This window comes from Oryza glaberrima, chromosome 4 (assembly GCF_000147395.1).
Source record: "Oryza glaberrima chromosome 4, OglaRS2, whole genome shotgun sequence".
Taxonomy (NCBI): domain Eukaryota; kingdom Viridiplantae; phylum Streptophyta; class Magnoliopsida; order Poales; family Poaceae; genus Oryza; species Oryza glaberrima.
Genome location: NC_068329.1, coordinates 19,577,662 through 19,602,656, shown reverse-complemented (window position 1 = coordinate 19,602,656; position 24,995 = coordinate 19,577,662). Strand labels below are relative to the sequence as shown.

Sequence of the window (24,995 nt, the reverse complement as noted above, 5' to 3'; positions counted from 1 at the left end):
CCAAACTACTAAACGGTGTATTTTTTGCAAAAATTTTCTATAGAAAAATTGCTTTAAAAAATTATATTAATCTATTTTTAAAATTTAAAATATTTAATAGTCAATTAATCATACGCTAATGACTCACCTCATTTTAGGTATACCAATCTCCCCAATCTACTTCTCGTGAAACACACCCTTACTTCTGTCCCCTTCTCTGAGTCTGCTCTGCTCGTCCCCAAGAACACGATTCAGCGACGCGCGCGCAACAGTGCCGCCGCGGCCGCCGGCCGGTTTGACCCATCCAAAGCCAACCCCCAAACCGACGAATCAATCAAGAACCCCCCCGAATCTAAAATCTTTCTTTAAGAGCTCTCCCTCCCCTGGAGCGGCTTCTCCCGCAAGCCGCTGAATTTTTCCACCACCACCGGTCGTCGCGGATTCCCGCGACAGCCAGCCAGCGAGGACGCGCGCTTTCTTTTTCTTCTTTGTTTTTCCCTCGTCCTCTCCGTCCGGCTGCAGAAAAGCTTCCATCTCTCTGAAGCTGTCCTTGATTCTTGCGGAGGTAGACAGGCAGGTGTAGTCCTTTGTGTGCCCGTGCGTATATGTGAGCGAGTGCTACCGGGCGCGTCGACGCCGGCGACGAACGAACGATCGATTCGATTCGACTCGATGGACAAGGTGAAGGCGTGGGCGGGGGCCAACTACGCGGAGCCCATGGGGTCGGTGGAGCAGTCGCTGCGCGTCGCGTACGTGGTCCTCTCCTTCTGCGCCGCCTTCTTCCTCGGCGGCATCAAAGGTGCACGCACGCTTTCCCTTTCAATCACGTCTTGGCTGCTGGCGCCACCGTGGGTTCGTCGGAGTTGTTGCCGCCGTGTGCTTATTTTTTTTCTTGGTTGGGATACGGTTGTGGTGCAGCGGCGGTCGTCGGCCCGGTGGCGGCGGCGCTGATGGTGCTGGGCAACGTCGGCGTGATACTCCTCCTCTTCCCGGCGCACGTCTGGTGGACCATTTACTCCCTCCTCAAGTAAGAAAAAAGAAAATAAAATGTTTTTATTTCTTTTTGATTTTTGCGTTTACTTCAGTTGGATACAGGAAGAAAGAATTCGAGTTCTTGTTTGCGACTCGTAATGTTTTTCGATTTTTTTTATTCTGTCAATTTCGTCTATACCAAATGATCACTGTTGATCTGTTCCTCTGCATTGTTAATCCAGGACTGAACGCATCAACGCCGGCCTGAAACTAGCGGTGCTCATCGCGCTGCCGGTGCTGTTCGGCCTCTGGCTGGGGCTGGGCATCTTCGGGAGCGCGCTGGTCGCCCTCGGCTATGGCTTCTTCACGCCGTGGATCGCCACCTTCGAGGCGTTCAGGCAGGAGAGCGAGTCCAAGAAGTTCGTGCATGGCGTCGTGGTAAGGACACGATGCCTTCTTCCCCTTCTGAATTGGAGTACAGGATTAGGCAAGAACACGAGTTCAACAAGCTTTGCTGCAAATCGGCAAGGCACTGTCGTTGTTAGCGATGTGTCCGGGCGCTCATTGAGATGATGATTTGGTTTGAGCAGGACGGGACGTGGGGGACGATTAAAGGCAGCTGCACGGTGGTTAGGGACTTTGCGGATTTATGCTTCCACTCGTATCCTGTTTATCTGAAGGAGCTGCGCGAAAGCTCGCAGAATTGCGAGCCCCATTCCATCAGGTAATTGTTATCCTACTAGACTAGAATGTCTCTCTTTGGTTATTCAGGAATCAGCCCCATGCTGTGTGTAATCCATGTGTTAAGCATGGCCTTGTCATGAGAAGGACTGGCACAGGAATTCTGCCATTAAAAACTCTGTTATAGTCATATGTCAATCCTCATGTTAGACTGTTAGTACAGTCTATTCTGGGGTGATGGTGCTGTCACGATCATTGCACATTACAGTTGCTTGAAATTGCGATTCTCGAATGCCGTAAAATTCAAGCTGAATGACTGAATTTTTTTTTCCCTGTAGGGTGTTGGATGTGCCCTCATGTATAGCTGTTGGTCTCTTGGGATTAATCGTTGACATTCCGCTCTACACCGTAATTGCGCTGATAAAGAGCCCCTATATGCTCTTCAAAGGTTGGCAGAGGCTGCTTCATGACCTTATAAGCCGCGAAGGTCCATTCCTTGAGACAGTTTGTGTGCCGATCGCTGGCCTGGCTATCCTTTTCTGGCCTCTGGTGGTTGTTGGGAGTGTCCTACTAGCTATCGTCTCGAGCATTTTTGTGGGTCTCTACGGAGCAGTCGTTGTCTACCAGGTTGCTGTCTTGACATAGTGTTTGTTGTGTTGTTCCAATTCTTGCCCATCTCCTTACGTGTCTAAACAGGAAGGAGAGATTAAGTGATAGTAACTTGTGTTTATGGATCTATCGCAGGAGAAGTCGTTCCAGAGGGGAGTTTCTTATGTGGTTGCCATGGTTGCGGAATTTGACGAGTACACCAATGACTGGCTTTATCTCCGGGAAGGGACAGTTCTTCCAAAGTAAGTTCAGACTGCCTCTTTTGTTGCTGAACTTCTGTGCTCACGTTGCTGATTCCTCAGTGAAAATATTTTCTGCTAGGCCTTCCTACCGTAAGAGAAAATCGTCCAGTTCCACGGAGTTTTCAGTCAGAACGAATGCTTCTGTTAAAGGAGGCGACCACCCTAGTTCCAATGAAGCTCCAGCAATGCTGGTTCCAACTTTGGCCCCAGCAAGGTCAGTTAGAGAGGCCATACAGGAAGTCAAAATGGTCCAGGTATGTTTCTTGGACGTGCTAAATTCTTATTAATTCGACTTATTTGCACAAGAATTGCCAAGGGCACATCATTAATTCATTGTACAACGCCAGCCAAGGAAAAATGGTGTTCTCTCTGAGCAATTTTTTTGATAGTTAAACTTGGTAAAAAGTGCATTCATTCCTGTAGTACCATCAATATTTGCCCTGCCTTGAAAGGAAAGGCATCTAATACTAGTTACAACACTAGTTCCTTGAAAGTATAGCTAGACATTTTTATTGGTGCATAACTGCGTACTTGCATCAATGTACTTAGATTAGGTGAGCTAGTTCTAAGTGAGGTACTGCTATAAATGTGATGATGCCATGAAACCACGGATTGTAAAGACTACTATTCTTATTGGGTCCATGCTCTCTTAGATTTGGTGAACAGGTTCTAATTTAAGAAATATCATAAATGAAGGAGATCCTTGAATATTTTAATTGCTGTGTTTACGATCCTTAAATTATGTGAGCTCTTTTTATTAGAGGAAATATTTCAAATGAAAGTAACCACACGATCATCTTTTTTTTTGGATGATTTCATTTAATTGTGTCAGTATCATGACTTATCAGTGAATGGAAGCCCACAAAAGAAGCAATGGTTAGTAGTTAGTTACCATTGCACATTGCTTGTATGGTTGAAATGAAGCTTGACGTGAGAATTCAGAAGCATTTTTCCCTAGAGAAGTGTGTGGTCCAACATAAGCAACAGTTGAAGTGAATATGTTATAACCGAGTATCCATCTTTCTATGGTGGCTTATCTTGGTATATATATCAACAGGAAAAGCATAGGAATTCCTGGTTTCGGAAAAAAAATCAATATATCAACATAAAGATATTTAATAAGATGATCTGGAATTTGCCTTCTTTTTACTTTTTAGCAAGACGCAGAGACACCGGCTTATGAGAAATTGAGAATAATTTAGGTTTTGTGTTATTTATACATTTTAGAAAGGATATATGTTCCACCAATATGGATCATGTTTAATGGTACAAACTTACAATCCAAACATGCTTTGGTTATTCATTTTGATTAATTAAGTCCTGCCTGAAATCCTAACTTAGCTCCTTGATTTGTAGATATGGGAAAATATGATGAAGAATTGTGAACTGAGGGGCAGGGATCTTCTGAATTTAAACGTCATAACAACTGTTGATCTTACTGAATGGTTACGAACAAAGGAAAGTGGGCATGAAGCAATAGGACTGGGAGTACCTTCTTATTCTCTGCTGTGTATGATCCTCCATTCGATCAAGGCCGGTTCTGGAGGGCTATTGATAGGCAATGGCATCGAAATCAATCAATATAACCGCCCCCAAGATCGGTTGATAGACTGGTTCTTGCACCCTGTGCTGGTGCTAAAAGATCAAATACAAGCGCTGAAAATGACGGAGGAAGAAGTGAGGTTCTTGGAGAAGCTGACCCTTTTCATTGGTAATTCTGAGAGGGCAAATGGGTGGGATAATGGTGCTGAAATCCCCCAAGATCCTGTAAGGGCAGGACAGATCCAGGCCATCAGTAGAAGGTAAGTTGTTTTCTGCTACTTGGTTACATACTTGCATGTGTTATGGAAAAAGTGTTTTCATTCCTCAAAGGATCTTTAGTCATATGAATAGTCATAAAAAATTTTAAAAAATGACAAGATAGATTAATATGATATGTATTACTCTACAAACATGCATTTTCAAATTCAACATCTACAAGTTGTAACAAATATCCCCGCAAAAAAAAAATGTTGTAACTTATTGTGAATGTGCATATAGTAGTTTCAATTGAATTTGTTCCTTTTGGTACAACTCATAGAAATTGAATTTAACCTTGCATGTTTGTGGAGTGATATATCTCATATTAGTTTGTATTATATCATGTTTTTAAATTTCTGATGAGAGAGTGGATTTTAAACTCTCGATAGGATATCCCCTCGTTGTATAGTGATCTATCACATATTGATCGATCTTGTTGAACTTTTTCATAACTATTTGAGTGGCATGTAAACAACGAGGAGACGTCCCCTCGAGAATTTAGAATAGTTTCCCTTTCTGATAAATATTTAGGTCACAAGTAAGAAACGAGGGGATGTCCTTTTGATGGATGAAATTAAAATCCATCTCCTGTGTTCTATTGATTTCAGTAGCAGTGTTATTAGTGAGGTTGTTCTGTCCGATCCTTGGAAGGTTGTTCTAATGCTGTTGGTTTGCAGGTTGGTTGGAATTGTAAGGAGCATGTCAAAGTTTCCTACGTACAGGAGGAGACACAGGCACGTCATGAAACTGCTCGTCACGTACTCCGTCGAGAAGGAAGGGTCGTTCAGATCATCCGCGTCGAATCGATCAGTACCTATCTTCGAGATAACGCAATTGGAAGTGTAATTGAAAGTTGAAACCATATTCAGAAATCAGAGTCAGATAGGTCCCTTCTTCAAATGGTCTTCTTTCTTCAGTAAATATCGCACGCCGTTTTGTCAGTGCTTGTGTTTCCCCAAATCTAGGAGGTTTTGTATAGCTTTATTTTTTTTACAAGGAGAGAGATGCCTCACTCCAGAACTTCTCGCTGTGAGATTCATTTGCCAAAACTGCAGGCATGAATGAATCATCCATTGTACATTTTTATTGTAAATTCTGTACATACTCCTTGATCAGATCAGATACACATGCATGTTGGTTCTTTTACCTTTTGCAATCTTGTTCCTCTGCCCTCTATGTCTATTCCTCCCTAAGATGTAAGCATTTCTAGAATTTAAATTTCATACACAATATATTTATTTCCGAGACATTGATTTTAATATACAGAAATCTAATCATTTAAAACAAATTAGTCTCTTAGGAGAGGAATTAGAGCAATTTAAAATTTGACCAATAAGATGGATGAAATGGAAAATTTCTTTTCTTAGAAAATATTTCCTTATTTTTAGTTTTTGCTAAATAACTTAAAAATGCCTATATTTAGGAACGGGTCTACAAGTTAGAGCATTTTCTTAACATAGATTATACATGTCTAATTAGCTACATACAAAATGAAGAACCAAATTAGTCCTATGATTAATTGTGATTATTCAAAATATTTTAAAAATAAATTTATTTGATTTAAAACAAATTTTACATAAAATATTTTTTAAAAAATAATCTGTTTAGCAGTTTAAAAAACATACTAAACAAAAATCAAACTAGTGAACCAGAGTTGTCAACATGCCGTGAACCAGAGTTGTCTGACCGAGTGACTGTCTCACTCACCGGTTGCTGCTGTGCAACGGTGGATAAAGCTGTCACGATGGTACATGTAATGCAATGTGCCACAAGTTGCCGAGTTTGACGGGGCCAAAGACCAAACGAAAAATCCTCGGAGAAATGCACATGCGTGCTCCGACTCGGGAGGCTCGGAGCAACCAGCTGCCACCCGGTGTCTGGACCGATCGTTATCCTGCTAAACATCCCAGTTTCCTCGAACCGTTTTCTCCGGCATTCTGCCGACCTCGGCGAGATTCACGGGGGAAGCACGTCAGATTTTCCCCTTTTCTTGTGGCTCAGTTGGCAGCAGAATTTTCATGTGTGGATACCGTGTTTAAGGATACCAGCTGGAGAGCAAGGATTTGTCGTTGAAAATTATGGATCCAATCGATGACAAAAACTGCTTTTTTTTTTCTGCTGGTGAGAGTGAGGTGCCTTTGACATGGCTTCAGCCAATGTACTAGCAGGCTCTTGGTATTACAAACTAAACAAATTTGCCGATATGGAACAGAGAGGAGAGAAGAGAGAAATATTGTTGTTTTAGTTAACAACGGGTTTAACAACCACTTTTAGTGAGAAAAACGTGAGGAAGCCATATAATATTGAATGTTGTACAATATGGTCTTTAACGAGAGTCCGTAACATGTGTAATGATTTAGTTAGCATGTATTAATAAAGAGTCACCTGAAGAGAGATTTTTTTTATGTAAGATGCTTTTTTTTAACATAAAATGCCTAAGTTTCTCTGTTAACATTATCTTAGAACATGTCCTTATATCGATAACTTGGTACGGCAAACTACAGTCCGAGACTATATATTTTTTGCCTACATGGCGACTATTTTGGATTAAGTCATCAAGATATGTTGATGGAAGCTCGATCGCATTCAGTCCCTCCAGGTTTTGACGTGAATCAAAACATATGCAATTAAAACCCCAAGCACCGGCCCGGGACGAGAAAAGCCACACAACCACTTTCCTTTGGTTGCATCCATCCATTTAAGCAGAAAATTAAGAAAAGCTCTCCTTAATTAGTTAGTTACCTTCACTATCAGCCCTCTCCGGCCAACTAATCTCCGGCCTTTTCTTTGCTCCAACCAGAAGCACATCTGGCTAAGAAGAAACACAACCTTTTGGTCCTGTCACTTTCTCATGCCGTTAGTTAAGAGGACTCCTTCCCCCCTCGGTCTTAACTCTCAACCACACATGGAAACAAAAACCATAGGTTAATCCACCATCAAAGACCCCTCAAAAAAAAAAAATCCACCATCAAAGACAGCAAAAGGAAATCAAACACAACCACGAGATTAAAATTACGAACAATCTTGTCACTGCACCTGTTACCCATTTCCATCCATTCCTTGCAACAACTTAAAAACAAAAAGCTTATTACTTATATAGACATAAAAGTATGGCGTGCGTGTGTTGGTTAGGACATATTATTTTACATAAGAGTGACATGTAAATAGTAATAACAATTATAAGTTTCCCACTGTTTAAATCGTTATTATAAAACTTGAGTATTACAAGACTACCATCCTTTCATCTTACAATTAAAAAAAAACAGTGACATATTTGCAGATGCACCTCATGATACGATTTCAAAAAAGAAAAAAGAAAAAAAACTTTGTTCATCAATACTTGCCGGGATTGCTTATAAGAACAGTTTATTGTATCTTTTCTGCTTTGTGACTTACTTTGTTCATCAATACTTGCCGGGATTGCTTATAGTATTATTCTAGTATTAATTTATTTATATCATTATATAATTATCATAACCTTTTCTTTATTTCCAATTTTAGCGCGCGCGTGGGAGCCCGGGATTGCGCGTCCTGTAGCCGGGGCGCTCCCCATGTGATTCGGGTGGCTGCTCCCGCAAAGTTACAGCGACACGCGCCGAGCAGAGCAAAAAAAAGGGAGGAAAAAAAAAGAAGCACCGGAGAAAAGCGTCAAGTGTGCGGGGACTTGCGCCGCTGGCACTCTCGCTCGCCGCTGCGCTTCCCGACCAAACCAGCGGGGTGCGCGTGCTCGTGCGCTTCCCCCTCCTCCCTCGCTCGGCTAAGCCAGCGATGCGCGGGCCCTCGGCGCGATCTGCGGTGGTCGGGATCTGAGGAGAGAGGCGGGGGATGGCGGCGGCGGCGGCGACGGTGGAGGCGGTGGGGGTGGCGGGGGGGGAGGAGGAGGCGGAGCGGGAGCATGGCGCTCGGGGACCTGCTGCGGCGTGAGGCGTCGGCGGAGCGCGCTTCGGCGTCGGCGTCGGCGGGTGCGGGCGGGCGGGAGCGGGAGCGGTGGCCCAGCGTCGCGGCGGGGCAGGCGTGTAGGGCTAAGAAGGGGGAGGACTTCGCGCTGCTCAAGCCGGCCTGCGAGCGCCTCCCGGCCGGCGGCGCCCCCTTCTCCGCCTTCGCCGTGAGTGCTCGTGTCGTCTTGTCTCCTCCACTGCAATGACTACGCCGCGTGCGGTTTATCTCGTTCCACGATCTGCGCTGCGCTGCCGCTGCCCGCTCGCTTGCACGACCGGGGGCGGATTCTCAGATGAGTTTTTCGGTTTTGGTTTTGGTTGCAGCTGTTCGATGGGCACAACGGGAGCGGCGCCGCGGTGTACGCCAAGGAGAATCTCCTCAGCAACGTCATGTGCTGCGTTCCTGCCGATCTGAGCGGCGACGAGTGGCTCGCAGCGCTCCCGAGGGCGCTGGTGGCCGGGTTCGTCAAGACGGACAAGGATTTTCAAACAAGAGGTATAATAATTCCTCCTGGGACTAACTGGCTCCTAGTTCTTCTCACTTAGTATTATCAGTAGTACAGTTTACTACTTAACCCTGTCTAGTCTCTTATGACCAGCCGTTACTGGGTGATTGCTTTCTACCCCGCAATAAGAGATGAGTACAATTTGTCTACTCGTGTGTTTCAGCCCATTCTTCAGGAACAACTGTGACGTTTGTCATAATCGATGGGTACGTTGTGACCGTTGCATCCGTTGGCGATTCACGGTGCGTCCTTGAAGCCGAGGGTACCATTTACCATTTGTCCGCTGACCATCGCTTCGATGCTAGCGAAGAGGAGTAAGATTGTTTACTCACATGATGTTTTGTTGTTCTTTGTCATATATGTGGTTGGTTCCTACCGCTTACTGGTTATGGTTGGTAGGGTTGGACGTGTAACAGAATGCGGAGGTGAAGTTGGAAGGCTAAATGTTGTCGGCGGAGCTGAGGTTTTTGCTCTTTGACTTTTTGTGGTTGCTCATATTTTCCCCTCTACTTTGCACCGCTGGCAGCCAAGCCAAGGAACTTTCTATTGTTGAAGTTCATGTGTGCAGTGTTCATTGTGTTGGAATAGTTGTAGCAGTATGAGAAGTTTTGATGTTTGTTAGCAGTTGATATGTCATAAAAAGTTATCCAACTCATATTGTTTTCATTGGCCAAGTTAGTGAGTAGTATATTCTGTTTACTTCCAAGTTATGCTGACCGATTGGTAGATGCAGTTCTCAGCTCTCAATGATGCAACTAAATTTCTCTTGATATGTTTATTTTAATTTGCACTGTTGGGATTTATGACTTTTGTTATATATGAGCAAACTTCTTGTTTGTTACCCCGATTAGTTAGTTTATGTTGTACATGCTGTTGATTGTTGAAAGGTTCATAGAAAATTGTCCCTGATTGACACCTCTTACTTGACCCTTCTTTCTTGTCCATACAGATTGGGCCACTTAGATGTTGGCCTGGTGGCTTGTGCCTATCAAGATCAATTGGTGATCAGGATGTAGGTGAATTTATCATTCCCGTGCCTTATGTGAAGCAGATCAAGGTATTATTAAGTCATAAAAGCTTCTTCACAGTAGTTTTTAGAAACCCAATTTCTAAGCATTCACGATAACAATGTATTGTGGGAACAAATCCAAATACCAGAAATTCTGCTGTTTTTGTAGCTCGTTTTATTGTCTACTGTAATATATGGTGAAATGTCCCATTGTAAATAAACAATATTAAGGATAAACTACCCATGTTATCCTGCATCTTCATGATGTTATCCAGATATATCTTCTCAGGCTAGATAATTTGACATTCATATATAAACGACCAGTTATTTCCTTCTTGTTCCCCTTGTTGTTTCCAAAGTTTGTTCATGGTTGTAGCCTGTGGGTCTGCAAGTGATCCTTTTCTCTTGAGAGTATTTTTTTAGTTGTTTTGTCATTTTCTTTCAAGTTAATTGAAGAGGCTCCTTGATTTTTTTTCCATACTATGAAAATATTAATGTCTAATGGTGATTTCTTCAGCTATCAAGTGCTGGAGGCAGAATCATTATTTCAAGTGATGGTGTTTGGGATGCCTTGACTGCGGATATGGCTTTTAGTTGTGCACGAGGGCTTCCTCCAGAAGCTGCAGCGGATCAAATTGTCAAAGTTAGTTCACCACCTCATTGTGTGCTACCAGAAACCTCAAATTATATCCTTATATTCTGCTTCTTTTGTAGGAAGCAATTGCATCAAAAGGATTGAGAGATGATACGACTTGTATTGTCATTGACATAATACCTCCAGAAAAAATAAGCCCCACTGTGCAACCTGCAAAAAAGGCAGGGAAAGGACTTTTCAAAAATATCTTTTACAAGAAAGCAACATCAGACTCACCATGTCATGCAGATAAGGACCAATGTACCCAGCCAGATTTGGTGGAGGAAGTCTTTGAGGATGGATGTCCTTCCCTTTCAAGACGGTTTGTACTTTGTACCCTTTATCCATCTTGACAATGGATGCAATAGTACGCTTTAAGCAGTGCAATCAATAAGTTTTTGCATAAAGATCACTGCACTATGGTGGTACTTGCCAACAGTCAATTAAAAGTGTGATGAATTGATGTCTTATGAGATTTGTGAGAGTGAGATGCCATTTTAGTTGGAAGGCAGTTCTACGAGAGATTTTTTTATGCTTCACCCTTTGAAGATTGTGCAAAAACTTTCCATGTTTCCAACTACTTACCTATTCATTTCTTTGCAACTCCTATTGAAGGGTGAAGCATGGAACATCAGGGCCCAACCTTTTTGGTCATAGCTTAGGTTAGGTATTGCTATTGCCTGGTCTCTACTTTCTAGGTGTTACATTTGTTCTTAAGGTAGTACATGGGGGCTATTCTAACATTTTGTCAAGCTTGCCAGTTTTCAACACATTTCAATCTGTGAAATAGCTTATACTCTATTTGTAGCATTGCAATTAGAATCTACATGATTGATTGTGGAAGAAGTATGTGTCTATTTTGATTGGTCACAGACTCAGCCTCTTCTGATGGGGACTTCATTTTAACAGTAGGTCATTTGCTTATGTGTTAGTATGTAAGTAGGCCATGAAGCAAGAAACTAGTTAAAATAGCTGATCCTGTTAAGATAGCTCGAAACGAAAGCACCATGTTTGCTCTGGAGGGTTCAGATTATAAGAGTGTAGATTGACCAATATACAAAGTACAATTGTATCTATGTAAAATATAAGCCAAGACTTCTATACCGAATCCAATTCTACATTTAAAGCCTATTGTATATGAAATACAAATGTATTTATGGAAAAAAAATTGCTAAGAGTTGTATACCAAATCCAATCCAAAATTTAAAATCTAGCTCCACACAAAATTGTGCGGAAAATCCACTAGTTTGGATAAGAATGCCTCGCGTTTGACTTTTTTTTTTCTGCCATCCAATTCAGGCTAGATTCTGAATATCCAGTTCGGAATATGTTCAAGCTCTTCATATGTGCAATTTGTCAAGTAGAGTTAGAGTCTGGTCAGGGTATATCCATACATGAGGGTTTGTCAAAGTCAGGAAAGCTGCGTCCATGGGATGGGCCTTTCCTTTGCCACAGTTGCCAGGAAAAGAAAGAAGCAATGGAAGGAAAACGTCACTCACGAGGTACAACTTTGTTACAGTTCCATTTTATGCGACTTGTCAGTCCAAAGTCACATTTGTAATAGAGTCCTGTTGTACATGCAGATTCCTCCTCAAGAAACAGTGGGTCAAGTGAATAGTAGCCAAGTTGGAGTCATCTTGAAGAAATCATCTAACAGCTTTCTGAGCGATAACGCATTAGTTGCATTTCCCTTGGGAGTCTTTCAGTGGTTCCTCTGCTCATGGATTGGTATGAAATAGGATTATATATTTATAGAATGGTACAGCTGTGACAAGGTGACTATCGGCTTATACATTACTGAAATCTGAAGACGCAACACATTGTGTAGCAAGTATCTTACCGAGCTACTGTCAAGTCAAAATCTCCAGTGGGGCTTCTGGCAGCGGCACATACAGGCCAAAGACCTGCGAATCAAGAATGACCGATCTAAGGCTGATACATGTGTAAATTATTCATCATATAGAGGTGCGTCAAATCGCCGCGGCTTTATATTTCTCAGCTAGGACTAGGTATGTATTCTGAAATTCGTTTTGGGGAGAAATTACATTATTAATGTCAAAGTAACCCGTTTTCCTGTTAGAAATTTTCACCATTTCATCCTATTCTAGTTTCAACAGTGTACTTATATCCAAGGAGATTCTTGCAAACAGCTATCCTCACTGTTATCCTTTTTAACCTATGTGTAATGTAAATAAGCTTGAAGATAGGAAGTTGTTGCTCCATTGCACATTGCACCTGATGCTGATTTCACTTCTCAATTATCTGAATCTTCGGTCATTGGTCATTACTGGACCAGTAACTTTGCTCGAGTTGCCATTGCTGCCACATGTTTCCTTATTTCTTTCTTCTGCGTGCAGCGGAATCTTCTTTACCAAGCATTTTGCACGAGTGCTGTTGTGAGGACTGGTATGAGTTCACTACATGTTTGCTTGTTCTTGAGTACAGAAAGATGCGTTCACCGTAATTTAGTTTTGTGACAACTTTTGTCCACCATAGAATTCATTATGCGTGATCGATGTCTGCATACGATTTTGATGGTCAAAGTCTTTAAGGTTATGTGCTTCCCGAGATTTGACGATATGAACAAGGTAGAGAGGTAGGAGGTTAAGGTAGCAAAAGGATAATCCTGCGTGCCTCTTTGCTGAATATCCAAGCTGCTTGATTGTGAAGGCTCGTAGGTGTAGGAGCCGCGGGGACATATAATTTGAGTCGCTGAGCCACGTAGTTCAGTAGGTCTTTGCATCTGATGATAGTTTAGGATTCTAGCTGGTGGTTTATTCATATCCTGGTCCAGGTACGTCGGACGTACGCTGCCAGAGTCGCCGATGCCGACGACTCAACGGAGGAGGTCTACTAGCAAGGAACTTGTTTAGTTATTTTTAACTGGTCTTAAAAGAATGTAGCTTGGTCATCACTCACACACCCCAAGCCCTAGGCCGGCCGTCGACTCTGTAAAACACTGATGGTGCGGTATGCTTGATTTTTTTTATTGATAACGTAAAGCTTTTACTAAACTCAGTTAATTATATAAGATAATACAATTCTATTGAGAATACTCTTAATGAAGTATGCTTGCTATAATTGCTACGGACCAGGATCCTCTCTATAGTAGTGTAGATGAGTAACATAGCTACACTATTCAGAGATCTTCTTTTTTCTTTTCTTTTTTTTTGGATAATTCACTATTCAGAGGTCAATTGTGCTTTAGCATATATAGGCCATGGGGTATGCATTTGGTTGTGAAAAATACTAAAAACAAAAATCAATGTGGAGTAGAGTACCAACATCTATCACTCCAACAAAAAAAAAATCGAAGTTTAAACTCTATCTACGCATTAAAAAAAAAGATATTTAGATGTGAATAGTACCAACATTGTTTATACATTGGATTTATCCTTTTTATTTACCCATGCGTGAGTTGAGTATAGACTTTCTAGAGTGGTATATGTATGTTTTCAATTTTTTTGAGATTTTTCATAACTAATATTTAAATGGTATTTGAACATCCCATGGAGGGATTAAAAGAGTTTCTCCTCTACCATGGCTACTATAGCATGTTATGATATTAACCGTACGTCGCAAATCAAACGGCGTAGAGGGTGGCTTATGCAACGCATACTCTATTGTCCTGTGCGGTTCATGCATGATTCGTCTGCTCGATCTGTGCGATCTGAATTTCCCCTCTTTTCTTTGGTTAGTCGGGAGTCGGGACAAATTCTTGCGTTCAAGTTCAGTACATATACGTATCTCTCACCCTTGCACTGCGCCGGTACATTGCTGCAATTCCACATGGAGAAACGAATCTTCATCAGTTTATTGACTTGTATATATATACACGTAGAATGCGAGGCGAGTTATCTCGTCGTTTCGGGGTTGCCACACTGAAGCTAGCGCGATGAGTCCTCGGGTCAGAATGTCGGTGGCGCGGTGGCTGCCAAGCAGCCCAGCGCACGGCAAGACCAAGAGCCGGCGCTCGTCGTCGGCCGTGCGCCCGACGCTGCTGGTGATCGCGGTGACCGTGATTGCCGTGCTGCTCGTCGCCGTCGTCTTCGGCGGCGCCGGCCGGTGGACGCTCTCCGGCGGCGGGGACACCAGCTGGGTCTCCGCCGGAGCCCGCGTCGTCATCAACGCCGGTAAGTATGCATTTCCGTTCATCTTGAGCTCTTTGACAGTCACAAATATTTGGCTAATCTCCTGTTCCTGACACTGAACAGAACAGTTAGTAGTAGCTTACACTGCATACGAAGAAGTAAATAGTTTCGTAAATAAGTTTTTTTTTGAAGCACCAAGTGTGCACACGTTGCACGCAGATTTTCATGCACGCATAAGGCAGAGATACCGCGTGATGTAATTTGAGTAGCTGAGCCTGAGACCAAGCATTTTTAATTCTCTCCCGTTCCTGCATGCGCAGTGTCCGGCCAACAAGGCGACGGCGACGATCCCGTCGCGGCGGCGGTGGAGCCGCGGAACGACAGGCTCCTGGGTGGCCTCCTCTCGCCGGACTTCGACGACAGCTCCTGCCTCAGCCGCTACCGCGCCGGGCTCTACCGCCGGCAGTCCCCCCACGCTGTCTCGCCGCACCTGGTCGCCTCACTCCGACGCTACGAGTCCATCCACCGCCGCTGCGGCCCCGGCACCTCCGCCTACGAGCGCGCCGTGGAGCGCCTCCGCTCCCCGCCGCCGTCGAACACCTCCGACGCCGAGTGCAGGTACCTCGTGTGGACGCCGCTCGAGGGGCTCGGCAACCGCATGCTCACGCTCACGTCGGCTTTCCTCTATGCGCTCCTCACCGACCGCGTCCTCCTCTTCCACCACCCCGCCGGCGAAGGCCTCAGGGACCTCTTCTGCGAGCCGTTCCCGGGCTCCACGTGGACGCTCCCGGAGGGGGACTTCCCGTTCTCCGGCATGCAGGGCTTCAACGCGCGCACCCGCGAGAGCCTCGGGAACGCGCTGCGGCGCGGCGAGGGCGCCGCCAAGGACCACCCGCCGCCGCCGCCGCCGTGGATGTACGTGCACCTGCGGCACGACTACAACCGCAACGCCAACGACCCGCGCTTCTTCTGCGACGACGGGCAGGACGCGCTGCGGCGCGTCGGCTGGGTGGTGCTCCTCTCCGACAACTACTTCGTGCCCGGGCTGTTCCTGGTCCCGCGGTTCGAGCGCGCGCTGTCGCGGATGCTGCCGCGCCGCGACGCCGCGTTCCACCACCTCGGCCGCTACCTGCTCCACCCGAGCAACACGGTGTGGGGGATGGTGGCGCGGTACCACGCCTCGTACATGGCCTGCGCCGACGAGCGCGTCGGCATCCAGGTGCGCTCCTTCTACTGGGCGCGCATCTCCACCGACGAGCTCTACGGCCAGATCATGTCGTGCGCGCACGGCGAGAACATCCTCCCCCGCGTGACGCAGCAGGGGCCCAACTTCACCGCCGCCGGAGACCAGCCGCAGCCGGCGGCGCGGCCGGGGAGGCGCAAGGCGGTGCTCGTGGTGTCGCTGCACGGCGCCTACTCCGAGAGGATCAAGGACCTGTACTACGAGCACGGCGCGGCGGGCGGGGAGTCCGTGAGCGTGTTCCAGCCGACGCACCTGGACCGGCAGCGCTCCGGCGAGCAGCTGCACAACCAGAAGGCGCTCGCCGAGATGATGCTGCTGAGCTTCTCCGACGTGGTGGTCACGTCCGCCGCCTCGACGTTCGGGTACGTCGGCCACGGGCTCGCCGGGCTGAGGCCGTGGGTGCTCATGAGCCCCCTCGACAAGAAGGTGCCCGACCCGCCGTGCCGGCTGGCCGCCACCATCGAGCCGTGCTTCCATAACCCACCAAACTACGACTGCCGGACGAGGGCCAAAGGCGACACCGGCAAGATTGTCCGGCACATCCGGCACTGCGAGGACTTCGAGAATGGCGTTCAGTTAGTGGACTGAGCTTTGTTCCATTTTCTTGCCTAGTTGCCTGGATGTTCTCATGGTTCATTTCTGCTGAGTGTTTACATCTTACAGCAGTAAGAAAACTGAAAACTATAAACTGCTGTTATTATAGCGTATAAAGGTCGATAACATTTACTGAACTGTAATAAGTAGTTGCCAAATGCCAACCGTGCGTTGCACTACAATTTCATTATTAATGTTGTAAAAGAGGTTGTTTTTTTTAAGTTGCCCTTTTTTCCCTTATCACGTTGAGAAGTATGAAAAGTGTTTTCATCCTTAGAGAAAATATCCCCTTGTTTCTTACGTGTCATTTAAATATTCATTAAAATCCCTTTGCTCCACCTCTCTGGTGCACCAATAGTGATGGTTGTACCCTTCACACTGCCTTCCTCCATCCCTTCTTCTCTGTGCCAGCCAACCCCGTGGCCTATCCTCATCATCTATGGCCGAGTTTAGTTCTAAAATTTTTCTTCAAACTTTCAACTTATCCATCACATCAAAACTTTCCTACATACATAAACTTTCAACGTCTCCAATAACCTGAGCTTCCTGTGAGATGTGAGATATGCCTGACCTTCCTCCTTATCCCTTCTTGCCTCTCAACCTAGTGGCGACTCAGGCAGCTTTCCACCATTAGACTCCCTGCCACCTAAACACTCACTCTGCTTTGCCCCGTCGTCAACATTGGCTCATCACCTGCTGCCATCCAACAGCTTCAGTAGCATTGCCCGCTGGCTTCTCCGCTTCCCACAACCATCCCTCTAAGCTTAGGGAATTCCTCCTTCTTCCTCCTTCCCCACCCCCTAACTCATTGGACCATAGCTGGTCGCAGATGTTGTTGGAGTCACTAGATTTGAAGGAGAGCTAGCACAAATCGCGAAGCAGACCCTAAGGTTCTAAAATTATAATATTTTGGCCTCAATTTTCTATTTAATGTAATTTAAATTCCATATAATTAATACGTTTTCAAAGTTAAAAGATCTCAAGTTCGAGAGATATGGCAGGCATAGCTTAATAAAGAAAAATTTCAACGCCCAATTTGAGAGCGCTGCTTGCGGCTGGGCGCCCAGCCGCCGGCGCGGCGCACCCATACGTACTACTACTTTAGTAGTACTACTAGTAGTAGTACAAAGTAGTACTACTTACTACTACACTGCTAATACTACTATAAAAATATATTTTTATATGTATAAAAAAATATATACACGATATAAAGTTTATATATGACATATACAAAGTTTGGATATGTCGTCATATATAAACTTTGTATACGACATATACAAACTTTGTAACGTGTATACAAAGTTTGTATACACGTATATAAACTTTGTATACGTTGATACATATTTAAAAAACCGAAAAACTAAAGAAAAAATAGAAAAAACATAACGTATACAAATTTTGTATTCGTGCGTATACAAACTTTGTATACATCCGAATACAAAATTATACAAAATTTATATACGTATATGTTAAAAACCAAAAGAAATCAGGAAAAAACCATAAAAAAAAGAAAGAAAAAACCGAGAGAAAATCGGAGAAAGGCACCACACGTGGCGCTCCTGCGCTGTTCCACCGCGGTCTCCCTCTCCGCGCGCGCCACGTGGCTGCGCCGCGCTAGAGGGGAGGCGTGCGACTAGCCACTTTTTAGCGGTTTCGACAATTTGATCTATCCCGATACGCAATTCGAATGCATAAACAAGACATGTTGCTCCTAATTTCCTATACCATACCTCGAGTTTATATAGGTTTTGCAATATATGGAGGAAGAATCGGAGTGACAATACAGTGTGAACAGTGAACTACTTGCCTCTAATTTTCTGAACTGGCGTACCCCTAAATCGGCAGCTATTCATGTCCAAGAAGCGGACTTTGCCATGATCGAAGCTTTGACATGTAGACTGACTTCTCATTTTGAATCTTTGATTTACCGCCTTACAGGAACTTTACTTGGACGCAACTACGCTTCCAGCTGATCGACACAATACTACCGCCACCGCCACCGTCGGATATGTAATCGAGCGGCTGAGACCCAGTAGGCAAGACCCGGTTTTGTGAGTTCGCTTAGCTTGCAGTCGAGTAAAATGCCGTTTACTGTGCATTACTCCAACCAGTATTCTGATACTTGACACACACCAAACGAGGTCAAAACTAAACATTCTTTGATATATATGCAGGACGTGAATTGAAGCAAGGGGCATGCAGTTGTATCCATTCTAGCAGACACGGTCCAGCTGCATGCTGTGATGAGTCCTTCGATCAGGATGGCGCCGGCGCCATCGTCGTCGCTGGCAACTGCCGGTCACGGCAAGACCAAGAGCGGGCGCTCGTCCTCATCGGCCGTGCGGCCGGCGCTGCTGGCGATCGCCGTGAGCGTGATGGTTGTGCTTCTCATGGCCGTCCTCTTCGGCGCACGGTGGACGCCCTCCGGCGGCCACGGCGGCGGCGCAGACACCAGCTGGGTCTCGGCCGGAGCTCTCGTCGTCTTAAACGCCGGTACGTATGATAACGTCCATGCCAGTACGTGTGCATTTGGATGGTTTTGTTTGTTCCATTTTTTACGACGAAAAGGAGGAAGAACGAAACGTTTCTTACCGCGCGTGCATGCAGTGTCCAGCCAACAAGGCGCCGATCCCGTCGTGAAGGTGGCGCAGCCGCACGACCGGCTACTAGGCGGCCTCCTCTCGCCGGACTTCAACGACACCTCCTGCCTCAGCCGCTACCGCGCCTCGCTCTACCGCCGGCGATCCCTCCACGTCCTCTCGTCGCACCTCGTCTCCGCCCTCCGCCGCTACGAGTCCCTCCACCGCCTCTGCGGCCCCGGCACGTCCGCCTACGAGCGCGCCGTCGCCCGCCTGCGGTCGCCGTCGTCGTCGAACACTACCTCCGACGCTCCCTCCGAGTGCAGCTACCTCGTGTGGACGCCTCACGCGGGGCTCGGCAACCGCATGCTCTCGATCACGTCCGCCTTCCTCTACGCGCTCCTCACCGGCCGCGTCCTCCTCTTCCACCGCCCCGGCGACGACATGAAGGACCTCTTCTGCGAGCCGTTCCCCGGCGCGACGTGGGTCCTCCCGGAGAAGGACTTCCCCATCCGCGGCATGGAGCGCTTCGGCATACGCACCCGCGAGAGCCTCGGCAACGCGCTGGGCCGAGGCGAGGGCGGCCGTGACCCGCCGCCGCCGTGGATGTACGTGCACCTGCGGCACGACTACACGCGCCCGGGCGCCAGCGACCGGCTCTTCTTCTGCGACGACGGGCAGGACGCGCTGCGGCGCGTCGGCTGGGTGGTGCTCCTCTCCGACAACTACTTCGTCCCGGGCCTCTTCCTGATCCCGCGGTACGAGCGCGAGCTGTCGCGGATGTTCCCGCGCCGCGACGCCGTGTTCCACCACCTCGGCCGCTACCTGTTCCACCCGAGCAACACGGTGTGGGGGATGGTTATGCGGTACCACGGCTCGTACCTGGCCAAGGCGGAGGAGCGCGTCGGCGTCCAGGTGCGCACCTTCTCCTGGGCGCCCATCTCCACCGACGAGCTCTACGGCCAGATCGTCTCGTGCGCGCAAGGCGAGAACATCCTGCCCCGCGTGCGCGAGTCCAGCTCCGGCTCCGACAACGCCACCGCCATCCCTGGCTCCGGGCGGCAGCAGCAGCAGCGGCCGGCGAGGCGCAAGGCGGTGCTCGTGGTGTCGCTGCACGGCGAGTACTACGAGAGGATCAGGGACATGTACTACGAGCACGGCGCGGCGGGCGGGGACGCGGTGAGCGTATTCCAGCCGACGCACCTGGGCGGGCAGCGGTCGGAGGAGCGGATGCACAACCAGAAGGCGCTCGCCGAGATGATGCTGCTCAGCTTCTCCGACGTGGCGCTCACGTCGGCCGCCTCGACGTTCGGGTACGTCAGCCACGGGCTGGCCGGGCTGAGGCCGTGGGTGCTCATGGTCCCCGTCCGCAAGAAGGCGCCCAACCCGCCGTGCCGGCTAGCCGCCACCGTCGAGCCGTGCTTCCACACACCGCCGCACTACGACTGCCAGGCGAGGACCAAAGGTGACAACGGCAAGACGGTCCGGCACGTCCGGCACTGCGAGGACCTCAAGGATGGTGTTCAATTGGTGGACTGAGTTGCATTCCATTGTCCCTCCGCCTGTCCATCTGCACTGTTCTTCACTTGTTTGTTGTTAAAGCATTAAGAAAACATTTACTGAATTGTAATCAAGTTTGTATGATATGATATTTCTCAAGATAAGAAACTTTGCACATTAGCAAGACAAAACTATAGTAATTGAGAGAACAATGTTACCAAGTGAAAAGGAAAACATGGCAACTATCGTATGAAAAAGAGTATGGAAACTTTATGGAAATGTAATAATGAAGCAATTGAATTATTTTGACCAATGACCAGTGACAGCGAGAATCTATTATATCTTTAAAGTAATAGAAAAAAGAGTCTCCACGTTTGCTTTCACGGGCTAGAAATTCTCACATTAATCAAAAAAATAAAAAAAGAAAAATAGAACTAAATTAGGATTAGGATTAGTTAAAAACTGAAGAAAGGAAAAAAAAAGTGAACCGGACAATCAGTCAAAACGAAAATAAGATTAATCCAAAAAAATAAGGAAAAAGAAAAATAGAACTAGATTTAGGATTAGAATTAGTTAAAAACTGAAAGGAAAAAACAAAAAGGTTAATCGGACAATAAGTCAAAATGAAAATAAGGAAAACCGAGTCATACAATACATTGGAAACTGACAATGTTCCGGGAATCCGCGTGTTCACACCACTTTTAAAAAAATTGAAAGACAAACCAATCCTAGCTATCAGCTAGCAAGCGGATTAAGCTATAGGCTGCGTTGCTCCTTCCACGCCGAAGCTATAGGCAAGCCAAAATTTTGATGACTTAAGCAACGGCTATAGTTTTTAAACAATTGAAATTAGAAATAAAAATAAGAAATATTAAAATAATAGTCGATATAAGAACACAATACAAGATTATTTAAAATTCAAAATAAAAAATAAAATAAAATCTGAAATTAGAAAAAAATAAGGGTTCATCTAGGAATACAATTTATAAATAATAAAGACTATCGAACAAAGAGACCATCTAGAACACATGATGATATTAATTAAAATTTGGAATGACAAATAAAATGATCCTAAAAATATAAAATAATTATAAGGGTTCAAGTATGAATATGACTTATAAATAAAAAATATTGGAACGAAAAATACGGAATTTTCAAACAAAAAAATCATCTAGAACACAGATGACAAATGACAATAAAGATGGGAGAAACAACCGATGTGTAAAGAAGTACGGTGGTGATGGTTGATGGGACATCGAAAAACTATTAACAAAACATTAAAAAAAATCTCAATGACGATTAAAAGAAGGGACAACGGACATGCCGTTAGGCAACACGGTCATGACGGTTGGCGGGACTTCTATAAAATAAAAATAAATCCCAGTAATAATCATATTCGATTTTAAAATCTCAATGACGATAAAGAAAGGAAGCAACGGGTGAGCCGTAAAGAAGTACATTGCCAAATCCATTGATGATTTGGCGAGACTTCTAGAAAGTAAAAAAACAAAACCTAAACGATAATTATGTTCGATTTTTAAAATCCCAATGATAACAAAAAGAGATAGTGGACGAGCTGTAGAGGAGTATAGTGACAGTGTTTGACGAGCCTTCTGAAAATTACAAAAATAAAACCCAACGAGACAATAAACTCTAAAAACTACGAGGTCCAATTTTTAAAGGTTCGGGACTTCTAAAAAGTAAAAAAAAAAACAATGATAATCATGTTTGATTTTAAAATCTCAATGACAGGAAAGAGGGGAGGCAGCGAACGAGACTTATAATAGTACAGTGGCTAAGCCACTAACGGTTTGGTAGGATTTAAAGTAAACGAAATGAATCCAAATGATAATTATGTTTGATTTTTAAAATCCCAGTGACAATAAAGAGAGGAGACAGAGAATAGGCTGTAGAGAAGTATAGTGGCAGCATTTGATGGGACTTCTAAAAATTATAAAAATGAAACCAACGAGATAATAAACACTAAAAACTATAATATTCAAATTTTAAAGGTTACAAGGAGAATGAACAGAAACGGCAATAGATCGAGTAAACAAATAAAGAAGAGGGTGATAGAAATAAGGGGTAGACAGAAGCAAATAGCCTGTGTGACTTCTAAAAAACCTATAAAAGTAGAAACACAGGATGATAAGGTTTGGCCTTTCAAAGTTTTAAGAAAATAAGATAGCTATTTAATAAAAATTAAGTAAAATCATATTAAAAATAGATAATTCTGTATGGGTGCTAGCCGCGCAATTGCGCGGGCCACCCAGCTAGTTGTCAATTATAATTATAAAGTTACATGGTGGTGATTTGTAACTACTGCATCCTCAGCGATGGGTACAATACTCAAACATGGTCAAGAGTAAATGAGGACAAGCATGGTATATGATAATGCCACAAGCCGAGCTAAACAATTAACAAAATCTTATTCTGGATGCTCCCTGTAATCATGCAAGATAAAACTAAGCCAGCACCATCAGAATGACGAAATACCTGATGCTTGGCGCAATTTCTCATAGGAAACCCAGAACACAAACTGCCATGGACCAAGCCTGGCCCATGTAGGTAAGAATCCCTTCCACAATGCTGTCAACCCCTCATGTTTGACAGTCTTGACCAAACAATCATAAGAATTCCTGTATAGAACTTTTGCATCCTTGCCCTGGTTCATCATCCTAGTTTTGATTATATCTGCTGGGCAGCTTAAGGTTGTCGCAGACAGTCCAGATGCGACAGAGGCAAGTGTGTGAGCATACAGGTTATCGCCACAGATTTGCTTCCGGATGATGAAATGCTTTGCCTGATCATAGCATGTCAATTCACCCATATTGACAAGAAAGGCTCGTTGGGCATTAGGAACAACACCCTTCCAAAGTCCTCGAAATCCTTCGGCCCGTACAATTTTTGTAAAGGCATCAAAGATTCCTGTATACCGTGGTTGGATACCTTGGCTCAACAGTCTGCTGTCTGCTTGCATCCTTACCTTGATGAGATCGGCAGGGCTTGCCACCACCTGCACTGCAGAGTAACTAAAATGTCAATAAATGATCAACTAAACAATAGCAGCTATTAAGCTATATCAATTCTACTTCTAACAGATGGTTAATACCAGCAGCATGTTGATTACAAAATATCTCTCTAACAAACTAAAATGTTTTGATTATCTCAATTGCTTGCTACTTTACTCTAGGAATGACGAACTATTCAAAACCTAAATGAGGGTGCTAGTCAGGTCATCCTTTTCTAATCAACCTTATTCACAACCCTTGAGGAGCAGCATCATTGAGTACCCAGGTATCGCCTCTTTCCTATACTAGTCACGCAAGTGACCTTGAGGTAGAGGTGTCCTATCGCACACATCTTGCGCTACACAAGTCCTACAGTCCATCAATGTGTCAATGCATTGTCAGCAGGGATGGCATGGTCTCATTGTGGCTCTCGAGTGTACTGTAGGTTGGATCATAAGGAGGTGGTGGAGACTTGGAGACAAATGAGCCTGTCATACAAAAACACATCCAGACTGATGTCTGCTGCTTTATCATCTGCATTGTGATACTATAATTTTGGTAACGGTAATGACACAAATTAAAAGATCCCTTCCCCTGCCTTAAGATGTATATGTCTATTTTGTTGAATTTTTTACTTAATGATAATGTGCATCATTGTTTGGAACCAAAAGGTTGGAACTAAGAAATGCTAGCATGTTACAGTCTTCAACAAGTCCTACAGCAAAAAACAGTTCCAATCCTGTCAAGTCCCCAAGTCCAGTTCAATTCCATCTTCTAAATGTAATACTACCAAAGCAGTTCTTACTTTTACACCGAGAAAAAACATATCCTAACTTCAATAATCAAACATCAAAATGATCTTCCCTGAGTAACTTGGGGAGTAATGTGTACAGACAGTACAATGCCTAGTAGTACTACCCATCAGAAATTCAGAATAGAGCACAGTTCGATCTAGTGTGCTAACAAACGAGCGAGACGAGTCTGATCTTTAAGGAGACGTGTTACCTGTGCGACAACGCCGGAGACACCCCCAGCAAGCGCCTTCTCGAGGAGGCCCGCGTCTCGTCCAGCGAAGGTGGACCGGAGGTGCTCGTACCCCACGATGCGGAGCGGGGTGTAGAAGAGGTGCCGGAGTACGGCGGGGGAGAGGCCCCGGTAGATTCCCCCATCGCGTACGAGCTCGCCGGCGACGCGCATGACGCCCCCGCCTCCCCCGCCGCTGCCCCCTGTACCGCGGTGGAGCTGGAGGCGCGTCTTGACGGCGTCGATGGGGAACGTGGCCGCCTCCGCCGCGGCGGCGGAGAGCGAGGAGAGGGACACCTTGGCAAGGGTCTTGCGGCGGCCCCCGCCATCGCCGTCACCGCCGCCGCCGGCGGCTCGGGCGGACATGGCTGAAGCTCGCGGGGAGTGGGGAGCCTAGCGGCTAGCGCCAGGCAGGAGACGCCTCGCAGATTCTACAAGCCTAACCTGGCGTAAATCTGGACCGAGCAATGGTGATCCAACGGCTGGGAAGGGCTCTTACGCCGAACTAGCGGCCCAAATCTCACACTCCCATGACCTCGCCTTCCCGACGGCGATGGCGGCGAACACTGCAGCGGCGGCGGCGG

The 24,995-nt window shown here is 45.6% G+C and overlaps 5 protein-coding genes across 6 annotated transcripts; 4 read left to right on the top strand and 1 right to left on the bottom strand.

The window, feature by feature from the left end:
• Positions 1–211: 211 nt before the first annotated feature.
• LOC127769463 (uncharacterized membrane protein At3g27390) lies at positions 212–5,439 on the top strand. The gene is made up of 9 exons (XM_052295049.1): positions 212–778; positions 898–1,006; positions 1,194–1,389; positions 1,542–1,675; positions 1,971–2,259; positions 2,377–2,483; positions 2,563–2,737; positions 3,840–4,285; positions 4,961–5,439. The coding sequence occupies exons 1-9, from the start codon at positions 652–654 to the stop codon at positions 5,127–5,129; spliced, it is 1,752 nt and encodes a 583-aa protein (XP_052151009.1). The 5' UTR covers positions 212–651; the 3' UTR covers positions 5,130–5,439.
• Positions 5,440–8,000: 2,561 nt separating this feature from the next.
• Positions 8,001–12,592, top strand: LOC127771230 (probable protein phosphatase 2C 40). Its single transcript, XM_052297091.1, is given in 10 exon segments — positions 8,001–8,150; positions 8,152–8,388; positions 8,546–8,717; positions 8,891–9,041; positions 9,127–9,190; positions 9,677–9,784; positions 10,254–10,379; positions 10,451–10,692; positions 11,670–11,872; positions 11,954–12,592. Coding segments are annotated over 10 exon segments (1,380 nt in total). The 5' UTR covers positions 8,001–8,108; the 3' UTR covers positions 11,989–12,592.
• A 1,673-nt stretch (positions 12,593–14,265) lies between these two features.
• On the top strand, positions 14,266–16,594 carry LOC127771229 (probable fucosyltransferase 7). The gene is made up of 2 exons (XM_052297090.1): positions 14,266–14,503; positions 14,782–16,594. The coding sequence occupies exons 1-2, from the start codon at positions 14,266–14,268 to the stop codon at positions 16,290–16,292; spliced, it is 1,749 nt and encodes a 582-aa protein (XP_052153050.1). The 3' UTR covers positions 16,293–16,594.
• Positions 16,595–18,368: 1,774 nt separating this feature from the next.
• On the top strand, positions 18,369–20,416 carry LOC127771232 (probable fucosyltransferase 7). Its single transcript, XM_052297094.1, has 2 exons — positions 18,369–18,791; positions 18,906–20,416. Exons 1-2 carry the CDS (start codon positions 18,542–18,544, stop codon positions 20,414–20,416), a joined length of 1,761 nt encoding a protein of 586 aa, XP_052153054.1. The 5' UTR covers positions 18,369–18,541.
• Positions 20,348–24,988, bottom strand: LOC127771231 (mitochondrial uncoupling protein 3). 2 transcript variants are annotated; one of them, XM_052297092.1, is made up of 3 exons: positions 24,394–24,988; positions 22,874–23,393; positions 20,348–20,452 (listed from the first exon to the last, which is right to left on the bottom strand). In XM_052297092.1, the coding sequence occupies exons 1-3, from the start codon at positions 24,775–24,777 to the stop codon at positions 20,388–20,390; spliced, it is 969 nt and encodes a 322-aa protein (XP_052153052.1). In that variant the 5' UTR covers positions 24,778–24,988; the 3' UTR covers positions 20,348–20,387. The 2 variants fall into 2 exon arrangements, with proteins under 2 accessions (XP_052153052.1, XP_052153053.1); XM_052297093.1 differs by lacking the exon at positions 20,348–20,452 and having other exon boundaries at positions 22,788–23,393.
• Between the last annotated feature and the right edge of the window lie 7 nt (positions 24,989–24,995).

Excerpts from the sequence above, each read along its gene's own strand:
- LOC127769463 (XM_052295049.1), top strand. The coding sequence starts at position 652 with ATGGACAAGGTGAAGGCGTGGGCGGGGGCCAACTACGCGGAGCCCATG. Across the intron at positions 1,390-1,541 it reads AGTTCGTGCATGGCGTCGTG|GACGGGACGTGGGGGACGAT; the intron begins GTAAGGACACGA and ends TGGTTTGAGCAG. Across the intron at positions 2,738-3,839 it reads AGGAAGTCAAAATGGTCCAG|ATATGGGAAAATATGATGAA; the intron begins GTATGTTTCTTG and ends CTTGATTTGTAG.
- LOC127771229 (XM_052297090.1), top strand. The coding sequence starts at position 14,266 with ATGAGTCCTCGGGTCAGAATGTCGGTGGCGCGGTGGCTGCCAAGCAGC. Across the intron at positions 14,504-14,781 it reads CCGCGTCGTCATCAACGCCG|TGTCCGGCCAACAAGGCGAC; the intron begins GTAAGTATGCAT and ends CTGCATGCGCAG.
- LOC127771232 (XM_052297094.1), top strand. The coding sequence starts at position 18,542 with ATGAGTCCTTCGATCAGGATGGCGCCGGCGCCATCGTCGTCGCTGGCA. Across the intron at positions 18,792-18,905 it reads TCTCGTCGTCTTAAACGCCG|TGTCCAGCCAACAAGGCGCC; the intron begins GTACGTATGATA and ends GCGTGCATGCAG.
- LOC127771231 (XM_052297092.1), bottom strand. The coding sequence starts at position 24,777 with ATGTCCGCCCGAGCCGCCGGCGGCGGCGGTGACGGCGATGGCGGGGGC. Across the intron at positions 23,394-24,393 it reads TCTCCGGCGTTGTCGCACAG|GTGGTGGCAAGCCCTGCCGA; the intron begins GTAACACGTCTC and ends TCTGCAGTGCAG. Across the intron at positions 20,453-22,873 it reads GAAATTGCGCCAAGCATCAG|TGCAGATGGACAGGCGGAGG; the intron begins GTATTTCGTCAT and ends AGTGAAGAACAG.